At 37.4% G+C, this 11,830-nt stretch overlaps 1 protein-coding gene across 1 annotated transcript; it reads right to left on the bottom strand.

Annotated features, from left to right (window-relative positions):
- Positions 1-617: 617 nt before the first annotated feature.
- Positions 618-11,421, bottom strand: LOC126632212 (pre-mRNA-processing protein 40A-like). Its single transcript, XM_050302509.1, has 29 exons — positions 11,256-11,421; positions 10,805-10,863; positions 10,431-10,493; positions 10,021-10,332; positions 9,736-9,927; positions 9,288-9,361; positions 8,997-9,066; positions 7,398-7,450; positions 7,217-7,274; positions 6,771-7,138; positions 6,590-6,665; positions 6,326-6,424; positions 6,153-6,221; positions 5,996-6,073; positions 5,722-5,808; positions 5,579-5,613; positions 5,359-5,464; positions 4,434-4,514; positions 4,226-4,318; positions 4,104-4,157; positions 3,919-4,035; positions 3,696-3,794; positions 2,910-2,957; positions 2,735-2,827; positions 1,921-2,028; positions 1,774-1,838; positions 1,580-1,673; positions 1,010-1,312; positions 618-914 (listed from the first exon to the last, which is right to left on the bottom strand). Exons 2-29 carry the CDS (start codon positions 10,835-10,837, stop codon positions 783-785), a joined length of 3,060 nt encoding a protein of 1,019 aa, XP_050158466.1. The 5' UTR covers positions 10,838-10,863; positions 11,256-11,421; the 3' UTR covers positions 618-782.
- Between the last annotated feature and the right edge of the window lie 409 nt (positions 11,422-11,830).

The raw sequence follows: 11,830 nt of genomic DNA, 5'->3' as shown, positions 1-11,830 counted from the left end.
GGTAAACCCCACCCCCTTTCCTCTTTTGTAGATAATATTGTTTGTTTAAAAAAAATAACAAATTACACACACGAGCCAATATAAATGCACACACAGACAGAGTGCAAGGATTAGGAAGGTTAATTTCTTTTTCTGCAGGGGACAAAAGAGAAACAAAAGCAAACAGCGTGACAGGAAGAGGCAATAAGCATTTTAACCCATAGGGTAAACGAGTTGATGTAGATATCCGAACCACCACCGGCATACAACATTAAACCCCAGAATTATTCTGCCGAGTCTCTCTTCTCCTTGCATTTAATGTGAAAACTCAACATCGTTTCGAAAGTTGCCATACGCATCTATCACACGGTCCCAATAAGATTGATGCATATGATTCAGCTATCTTGCAATCGACGACGCACGAAATTTACTAAACACGCGAAAACTGAGAATTATGGTACGATCTACTGCAAAAGAAACTAATCAATCGGTGGTCGGAGAGCTTAATCTTACCAGATCTGATAAATTTTACTACTTGCCCTTCAGCCACTCCGGTGGTCGGAGAGGTTTATGTTAATCTTACCAGATCTGATAAATTTTACTACTCGCCCTCCGGCCACCGCTGAACAAACACAGCATTCAATTAAAATTAATTGTGATGAGTGTCAGCTATCAGATTTCCGTCATGTAAAAGTTATAACCATGAGAAATGCTAAAAGAAAAATAATCTTGGTTATGTTCGGCATGTTTAGACCCTGATAGGCCACAAAACTCACACCTCTATGAAGATAGATCGGCAGGGCTTACTTAATTTCCCCATCTTCACCAAGCTCCCCGTCTTCAAGGTCGACATGTTCACCACTTCGACGGGAACCATCCCGATGCTCTCTCTTATGCCTTCTATGCCGACTTTCACTGTCAGATTCAGGTGTATGCTACCATACAACAACAGGAAAATAATCATACATTTTCCATTCATGAATAGCTTAAAAGTTACCGGCCAAATATATTACGAGATAAGTTCACTTACTTTCCTTGATCTTTTGCGGTCACTACTGTGTCTGTGTTTCTTAGACTCCTCTTTCTCCTCCTTATCGGAACCTACATCATCAATGGAACTTTGATGCCGCTTCCGGTGCTTTCTGTCTTTGTCTTTCTCCCTCTTCTTATCTTCTTTATGCCCATGACTCTCAGTTATGTCTACATTTTCACTATCTGTTTCATCCTTCTTAGATCGGTCCTTTCCCTTTTCTTTTTCACGTTCTCTTTCCTTCTCCTTTCTCTCTTTATCCTTCCGCTTCTCTTTCTCTTCTCTTTCTTTCTCTTTTTTGGCCTGCAATGTACCAGAATCAGTACAAAAATTCCCAACTCAAGATATCAGTTGATAACAATGCATTACATGCCACTCCTATAAAAAAATTAAAGTGAAAATATTTACATAGGCTCAAACTCTGAGATATTGTCTTTTATACAGGTAACATATGGGCAGCACTGCGTTAAAGTAAATTCTTTTTCAGCATAAGCTCTACGCATATTAACATTGCAAGAATTAACGAGCCAAATGACACCAACAGCTTATAGATGACAATAAGATCCATACCTTTTCCTCCTCACGCTTTCGTTCCTTCTCTTTAGCCCTCTCCTGTAAGTTTGTAATATATTCCTCAAAAACTTCCCTACCATCACCAATTGATCTGAAAATAAAAGAAATAATTTTCACTCTGAAAACTAAAAAGTTCGAACAAAAAAAGGCATGTTAAATGTTTTTTTACGGTAAAAGATCAATAGAAAAACCTGTATTCTTGGGTTTCTTCAAAAAGGTGTTTGCTATCTTCCCAATTAGAAGCAGCACTTATTTCCTACAAAGAACATAACAAAGAAGGTCAATACAATCTCTAGCATCACACTTACTTCATACTCTTCCACAAAAGTCCACAGTACCTTGATTGTGTGCAATAGGTTATTGAAGTCATCAACAAGTCGTTGACGCTTCTTTGCCTCTTTCTCCTCCTTCTCCTTGGCTCTCTCTAATAATTCCTCATACACAAGCTTCAAAAGGAGTAAAAGTATTAGCAGACTTTCAAATACACAACACAGGTAAATACTAACAGTCACATCGGTTGTTGATTTAGAAACCAGAACAAAGTTGATCCTTGCATCTGTGTGCATCCGTGAATTGAGTGTAACAGATGATGGCATAACCATGTAATCCAAATCAAATGAAGATAGTGGTTACAGTTTAATTATTTACTGGCTGTCATTTTCAAACCCTTCAGCTTTAATAAGTAAAGAAGCACATAGAAAACAAATGATATTCTTTTTTATCTTGACCATGTACACTGAACCATTTAAGGTTTCTTGCTACAAATGAAACATCAGGATATAAGATGCTCGGGTCAAAATGACAAAGTTTCAAACCAAGAAGTTATGACTGTTTTATTCTCCCCTTTGATGAATATGAATGTATTTCACTAAAAGAAGATACAAGAAACACTGATACTGCTACAACCAAGTAAACTGTATGATTCTCAGTGAACTTGAATACAATACAATATAAAGAGCCACTTCAACATATTTTGAATACACACACAAACTAATTTTATTTGCTTAATGGGGGTAGGAATATACCAGCAACGAGTAAAAAAACACCACCAACTCCTATTATACAGACCTTTATATTTCAAGCATACAAATGAAAGGAAAAAAATATATGAGTTTTAGGCTAGCAACGGACTGAAAATACGCAGGGGTTTACCTTGAAGTTAATGTCTGATATTGGTGGAGAACCAATATCTTCCAGAATAGGAACCTTAAACTCTTCAAATGCCAATGTGGAAGTCATGGTAACCTGGGTAAAGAAATGAATGATATTTGAAATGTTTCCCAAAATGCCACAAGTTTATAAAATTATACAGTTCAAAACAACATACCTTTCCTGACTTCACTGCATCCTTTATCCGAGCTTTATCGTCATGATACTGTCCACAAGAAAAAACAATGTCAGGCATATAGAGTCAGCTGTATTCCAGGTTCAAAGTTGTGTAATGCAATCAAACTCTGAAACTAATATTGTATTTTATCTGTAGAAGTTAGAGCTTTAAACCCACAATCATTTAGCACTGGGGGAGAGGACCGTGATATAATATATTGCTATGCAAGGCTATTAATTTCCGATGTGGCATTTTATTGTCAACACACACCTCATACGTGACATGATGAGCAGTGACAGAGCCAAAACACATGGAGCTTTAGTATTTTGGGTGGTAAGGAGCACGTGAGATCGTTAACCTACGTACGTACATGTAAGAGCATCTCATCCAAACTGTTGAGAATGAATCCCCGCATCATGGAATTACAGGGACCTTGCATGCTAATAAAAGTTGAGACTCCTCATATAGTCAATTGGTTTTATAGTGAAACCTCTACTTCCTTTATAGTATCAGAGCAGGTTAACCCACGTGCTATCACATCACCCAATATGTTGTCCACATGTTACGCTTCCATGACCCCCACACGTGAGGCTGTGTGTTGAGAGTGAATCATACATCGGAGAATTAAGGGACCTAGCATGTTTTTACAAGAAGTTGGGCTACTCCTCATATTGCCAATTGGTTTTATGAAGGAACCTCAACTTCCTTCAATTACATCTCGATGTATTATTAACATTAACCATACAAAATCATTAATGAACCGAGGCATGAGATGTTAGGCATCACCTGTTTCTCTAATTCTTCAAAAACATCATCAAACAATTCTTTTGGTGTTGAACCAGAGGTGTTCAATGCAACAGCTTCATATGGAGGCAAGTCTTTAACCTACTATCCAAAGACAGCACATATCAAACGAATTTCTGATGCAGAAGAAAATAATTAATTGTCTTTTAATTTACTATGCAACTGTTCTAGACATTATCTCTGCGACGATTTTAAGGTTGAGCACCTTCGTACAGTAATCGCGCCAGAGAGTTTTAGCTGTAAGAGTGCCATCAGCAACATGTTCTTCCAACAGCTTGCGGAACTCATCACGGTTTTTCCTCTCTTCCCGCCTCAATTGTTCCTTGAATTCAGAGACAAATATAAGAACATGAACTTGAAAAGGAAAATATCATTTATATGGGATTATACCTTCTGTAACTTTTTTTGCTCCTCTTCCACCTTCTCAAGGTCACGAATATAGTCCTGCACCAAAAATACTGTCTTATAATTCTCCTAAATTAACATGACCAATCATTTTCTGATTGACTTACCTGGAAAATGAGCAACCTAGCAAGCTTTTCAAGGCGCAAGCATCTCTCATCATCCTCCAAGCGATCTTGAACTTTCCGCCACTGGCTGTTCACCTGCAAATGAACAATAACCATGCAAAAGGTTTATAGATACAAGGAATCACAAAAATATAAACAAAAATAAAAAAAATAATACTAATTATGTGCCTGCTCATTTTACAAGACTTACCTTGATAAAGTCACAAGATTCCAGAAATTTCCTGTACTCTACAATATTCTGCTTATGCTCTTCAGCTGCCTTTTGTTTTTCCTGCACATTAAACATTGCAACCTATGCAGTAAGCCAGGCATCCTTTGTGACATACGAGTACCTATTTTTATCCGCAAACTTCAAAAGAGAATGGCAATGAAATAGCAACACATATGGCAACTAAATGCATCTCAGAATTTTTTTATGCTTCTGCTTGAGACTTAAATAACTCAAAAATGTGCACTTTGCTGTCTGGTGATATTCCCTACCATCTATGAACTGTCAATATCTACTTAAGTGGCACATTTAGCGACATGAGGACTCTGAAGTTTAGTACACCGAAAGGACAATGAAAATGAGGAAACCATTTAAGGCAACCTTTACCAATGAGAATAGCCTTAATTCTGAAAAGGGGTCACAAATTGAAGGGATATGGAATGTGTGGGACTGGACTAAGGATCATGGTAAATCAGACAGCCAGTCTATAACCCGATACCCCGATGCCCCATTCCTAATTTCTGGTTCTTCAACATAATTCATACATAAAGCAAGTGGTTCCAAATTTTCAATTCTCCATTCTCTTTATCGGTTACAAAAATAATCTTTTGTTAAAAGGTCGTACCCAATGCACAAGGCTCCTGCTTTACGCAGGGTCTGGGAGAGGTGAATGTCGGCTAGCCTTACCCCCATTTATGGAGAGGCTGCTCCCAAGTCTCGAACCCGAGACCTACCGCTCATGGGCGAAGGCACTTGCCATCGCACCAAGTGCGACCTCTACAAAAATAATCTTTTGTTATGAATAAAAAATCTGGAGTCAAATATGAAGCCCTAATGTACAACATGACATCTCCATCTGGTGGATTGCATAAGTCTGAAAATGTGAAATAAAAATGCAAATTGTTACCTTCCTTTCGAGTTCTACAATGTAGCTCTCATAAAGATCTTCCCGGTCTCTAGCTCGTTCTACAGCCTTGAATCGTTCATCATTTTCAAACATACTCACAGCTTTGCTGATCAGGCAAATGCATCAGTTAGAACATCTAAAACATTTTTTGTTGTAAAAAAATACATATAAAAAGGCTAAAACAATATCAAACTAAGCATGATGCAGGGAGAGACTAAACCTCCATCTGGTTGCTGATGTAAGTTCCCTGGACTCCTTTAGAAAAGAACAAACCACAAAGTCTTTTGTTAAGATCAAGGTACGAGGTATTTCAAAGTTGTTAAAGAAAAATGCAAAACCAACTATGACTTATAAACAACATACTTCCAACATTTTTGTGAATTCTTCCCGAGCTTTTTTCTGCCTCATGCGCCTCTCTTCATTCTCCAGTTTTTTCCTTTGACCCAAGTACTACAATTCAAAACATATAATTAGTTTTAGGTTAAAACAAGAGTCAAAATATTCTTGATGAACATCTTGAATACTAAGCAGAAAGGCATTTGAGCATCACAGGATTCCAATGAGATTAAACTAGTCTTCCATGTAACATAAGAACGCACTGACTCTAAAGCAGTTAAGACATTAACCAAAAGTTTACCTCATTAAATGCTTGCTTCCTCTCACCTAGAGTTTTTAAAGCGCCGTATCTTTTGTCAGTAATGATCTCCCTCATTGTCTGATGTAACATTTCATAAAATGTAAGAAGACTCCTTAATGATACAAGACAGTGATAAAAAGAATGGAAAAGAAGCTACCTGCTCCCAAGTCCAATCAGATTGGACATTTGCAGATTCCAGAAGTGATTTGAAAGCAGTTTTTGCCTCCTAAAAGAGAAAAATTATCAAATTAATTTAGAAAAAAAAAAGAAAAGAAAAAAGCACAACAATGAAACAAAATTGGACAAAGAAATAAAGCCTAAAGTTTTTACCTGCTTATTGGCATACACCAGTGGTTCGTCATCAAATGTTTTCTCCTCTGAAGGAGTCACATTGACTTTTCCAGCAACTGCCATACCTCTTTTGGCTTCCTGCCATAGAGAACTCTCGGAAAAGAATAAGCATTTGGTCTTGTTAATTTCTTTAAACCACAATTTGAAACAGGCAAAAGAAATGCTATGAAAATCAGTCTCACTACGGCAGTCTAGAAAAGGTGTAATTAACGTGCATGTTTCCATTAAGGAAAAAAACCTTACCTCGATATCTTGAGTCAAAGTTCCATCAGCAGCTGAACTTGCAATATCTTGAGATGCTACAGTTTCATAAGTACTCCTGTAATTTTTTGAGACACATAAGACCAATTTGGACTGGAAGATTATACAAATCACAGAAGAATCAACAGACCGTAGGAAATAAAGCACCCTAAAAAGTCCATACACTGAATTTGTAGTGGTGTTGACCGAAGTAGGAGGAACTCCGGTACTTCCTGAAACAGAAGCAGGCACTGGAGTCACAGTTACTGCAGGAGGTTGAACGCCAACAGCACCTGTTATGGAAGACTCTGCACCAGAAGCAACTGATGATCCAGTAGGTGCAGTAGGAGAAGGATTAGAAAAAGAAGACACAGGTGTAACTGCAACAGGGCTCGGGACCATCCCGGGTAGGGCTGAAGAAGTGCTGGGGCCAACTGAACTAGTTCCCATAGGTGTTTCAGCTGAAGCAACAGCAGGAGGGGTATGAGAAGTCAAATTCATTTCTGAATGTGTTCCTTGGATTAGTTCTCTTTGAGCCTGTTCACGAGCCAACTGGAAGCACGTACTTCATAGTGTAAGGAAATTACAAATAAAAGGGAGAAAAAGAATAAACAAGCAATGATATGAAACCTTTAACTCCTCTGGAATTGTCCACTTAGACTCCCTTGTAACCTTGTTGTAATAATACCTGCATCAGTCATTCAAAAATTAATAGTGAACAACAGGGCCCAACAAAAATTCATTGACATGCATATTTAGAAAACAAAAGCAGGAATTGGGGAATTAAACAGAATGATAAGAATAAACGCACTTTTTCCCATCTGCAGACGTATACTCTTTCCAAACAGTTGATGCATCGGCCCTCTATTAGAGTCACAAAAAGTATTTAGTGAAAGATTGCAGCCATTTGTGAAAGAAAACTAAAAGTCGAGCATAATCAGTCAAAAAGAATAGGTTCACTAGAAAATGAAATAACAGTATAAAAAGTTTGTACAAAAGCCTGCCCACCCCCAAAAAATCAACCTGAAATCGATACATGTCTGTAAATGAAGATGCCTGACCTCCTGTAGCGAATTACACACCCAACAGGTGTAGAAAGCAAATAAATGAAGATTGAACCAAATGCATATAACAGGTGAAAAATGAAAACAAAAAGTACTACAACAAAGCAGCAGGGGATAGACTGTTATATACTCTAGTTTCTTAACTTCTATGAAAAAGCAGCAGGAGAGAACTCCTAATAGTTTATTGACAGCAAATTACAAATTACAGTACCCGCTAGAAGTTCTACATATCCTTGAAATCCTTCCATTTTACGCTAGTAAAACGAGGAAACACTTTTGGGCCTTTCTTTGCATACAAATAATGATACTACAGTACACATACAAATATAATGCACATACATAATAATTGTTAAAAGTTAAAAACCCAATCCCAGTGACATAACATTTAATACCTCTGACAGTAGCACAAGAAATGTTGAAAAAGCCCTTATAATCCGTAGACAACAAAAATGTCATATACAACTAAGAAGTGCATGCAGGGACACCTTATTGAGAATAAGATTAAAAATATTGTCCACTATGTGATAACTCTCGTACTAACAAAAAAATTAAGTTAAAAAAAAAATATCAGAAAAGAAATACCACAGCCACAAGAAAACCTGTGACAAGCAGTATCAATGTGGGAGTGTGGGTGCGCATTTCTGTGTGACTCTCTGAGTGGGCGTGCACATGAGGTACATGCACATGTTAATCTACTAATGCAACTGCTTATACAAGGGAGACGGAGAGAAAGGTCGGCTGTCTGCCTGTGTAGTTTATACTTTATTTTATAAAAACCATAACTATAATCACTAACAAGAATAACGGACATAGACTTAGAGGGAAAGACAATAAGAAACAAATAGAAATATGAAACACTCCTCTAAGAAGATACTTAAACAAAATCAACCCCACAGAGGATAGACAAAAATAAATAGACCAAAGTACACTCGTCTCCACCAAGGATAATGGATGATATGGGTAAAGGCAACAATTACTGCTTGGCATTCATTAACCACATCCAGCTACAAGATAAATAAGATGTAAATAGCAATTATTGCCTGACTTGTGAAATGAAACCCCGTCTTCAAAGTGAGCTTACAGAGCAGTCGTAAAATTTCTCCATACTTGCCATGACATCTACAAACCAGTTAAAGCATATGCAAATAAAAGGATAATTCGCATAAAACAATTTCAATCAATTTAAGCATAGTTAAAACCAAAAATTTTCAAACATCCATAAACAGCAATAAATTTTATGGGCAAAATTGCAAATACAAAAACATTTCAAAGGCATGTTCAACAGGTAATTGGAGATTATATACAAAAGTTCAAGCTACTGGTAACCAATCAACAATATGACTCACCTCCATCGGTGTCATCAACTCTAAAGGCTTCTCCCAATTAGATTCTCTTGTTCTTCTGTTGAAATAATATCTGGAAAAGAAAAATGAATCCATAAAAAATAGAAATAAAACAAGTAAGAAAGCATAAGGTCAAGAAGAACTTCAAAATAACTAATACAAAATCAAAGTAACTCTCAAAAATAACGAACCAAACTGTTTGTCATTGAAAAAAAATAATAAATAAACACTGTTAACAACGCATCATATTTCATCAACTGCAAGAAGAAAAGGCAGACAAAATTATAATTTTACCTTCTTCCATCAGCCGCCATATGCTCTTGCCAATCCGAAGAAGACTGCTGTATTTGGCTAGGAACATTTACAGCCTGAAATTTAGGAAAGTAAAAATTACAACACAAATAAGAAAAGCCATTCATTTGTCATTGACACTAAAGATAATGGGTTTGCATGATTCCCAAATCAGGATTCATACAAAATTATCAGTGTCGTATCAGCATCTAAGTGCACCTTATTGTTTCATGGGGCTGTGTAGCATCGCAAAACATGACAAACATAATTTAAAAATGACAATTTAGATGATGAAATAATCAGAAATTCACGCCGATGACACGTCTTTTGGGTTCTGGATTAGTACCAAAAGGAGATATTGAAACATGTTTCCTGAACAAAAGCGATGACCTTAACCTAATGTTTAATGGTGTTACAGGTAACTGAATTGAATTTTACATATAGCACTTACAGAATCTGTGGAAAGAGTGCTTGAAGATTGTTGGCCAGGCTGCTGTACTGGTGAAGGAACTGCTGCACCCTGATTACCAGAGGACACCCAAGGCTGTCCTGTGGCAGATACAACGTGTGCTTGCACTTGAGACATCGGCTGAAATTGTGAACTGACATTATTTTGTTGCTGGACATACGTAGGCGGAGCAAACTGAAACAGTTCAGATGCACGTAAACATTTGAAAAATATGCTCCATCAAATCAAGGAAAACACATACATATAGATAACATTGTGAGAACATACCATATATGAGGAAGAATAAGGCATTCCAGGCATCTGATTATTAAAAGGTGGGACAGGTTGCTGAGACTGAGATGGGACAGTAGGCCTTGTCTGCATGTATTGCATAGGCAACGCCTGTGACGAATGAGCATGACCAGGCTGACTTGGCCTGAGAGGATACGGTTGCATTGGTTGAGAATATTGTAATTGCTGACTTTGACTACCAGGCATCCCAACATTTGGAGAAGGAATACCTTGTCCCACAGGCTGAAATTGTTGGGAAGCTGGTGGAATAAATTGCTGTCCTTGCTGTGTTGGAACCACTGGTCGGTACTGCATTGAAGGGAATTGTACATACACCTCTTATTAATAGTCCGCCGGGAAGTAGAGAATACAAAAAGTCACAGAAGATGAACAGGAAAGGGATTTACTTGAAGTGGGGATGAACCAAAACTTTGAGGACCCATGGAAGCAACTGGGGGAGGACGAAATGGCTAATCCGGATAGATAGGAGAGATCAAAAAAGAAAGACAGATTAAAAATAGGTGCAAACTACATAAACAAGATTACTAAAACACATTTGTTTATGCACTTGAAATGATTAAGGTATTCCGGCCCTTAACAACAATGATGACAGAATACAAAGTTATTTGTCCCCTAACAAGCCAACATAAACATTCAACATCCTTAAAATACTTTCACTGTCTAAACATCTACTATAATCGGAAGTGAATTGCAAAACAGGACAAAAAATAAATTCATATGATTGACTGCTTAAGCCATGACAAGGTTCAAAGTTCGGTACCTGCCCAGCTGAGGACTGAGGGTTATTCGCCATTGCTGCGCATACACAACCGGATCCAACTGCAAAAGTCAAAACAGAATCATATCTTGCCAATTATGTCAACAAGCCGGGGCTAGTACATGCCCAAAAAACAGTAAAATGTGTTTGCAAATGCATCAGAGCAGGTAAAGCACGCTGAATTAATCATGAATTCGGAACATTTTCAAGAATTTACGATTTGATTCCGAATCAACGAGGAGTTGAAATTAACCACTCAAATGTAACCTAAACACATCTTTTCACTGTTCTATTTAGAGTTCTGTACAAATACGAATTCGACCATAAGCGCATACCAAAATTCAACTGGTCTCTGCAATTGGAACCTAGGGCAAAATGTAGCGGAAAGAACGAAGAAGAAAGGGATGACCAATCGTTTCGAATTTTGGGAGGGAGGAGAGGAAGAAATACTTACTGGCGGAGAGACAGGGGGAGGCAATCGGCGGTGCGAGAACCTTTTGCCGTCGACAAGCGGAGGAGCGAGAGGACCTCTGCGACTGTGTGTTCACCACTACACTCAGGTGCTAGGGTTTAAGAAATCGGACGATTTTTGTTAGCAAAGTAAGAGCTGAATAAGACGGAGAGAGTTGTAAGTTTTGGTATCGACGTTTGCCGACTACCGAAAATAACCCTGTCTTTCGCCGAATTTACATGCATTTCACAGTTTAAGAACTGGCTTTAAAGAAAATATTTTTAAATTCTAAAAGTGCTTGAAGTGTTTCTTACAAAAACCACCTATCTGCTTTTAAAATGACTAAAATTGATTTTAGAGAAAATATTTTTGGGTTTTAAAAGTATTTGAAGTGTTTCTTACAAATAACACAAGTCCAATTCTTCTTACAAAAAACACTTGAAATGCTTTTTAAAAATTCACCTATATTTTCATTAAGAATTGATTCAAAAATATTTGAGTAAAGTACAAAAAACTACCTCTACTATTGATGTCACGACACTTTCATACCTCATCTTTTAAAATTGACAATGTCATAC

This window comes from Malus sylvestris, chromosome 8, assembly GCF_916048215.2.
Source record: "Malus sylvestris chromosome 8, drMalSylv7.2, whole genome shotgun sequence".
Lineage (NCBI taxonomy): Eukaryota > Viridiplantae > Streptophyta > Magnoliopsida > Rosales > Rosaceae > Malus > Malus sylvestris.
This window is presented reverse-complemented; position numbering and strand designations above follow the sequence as displayed.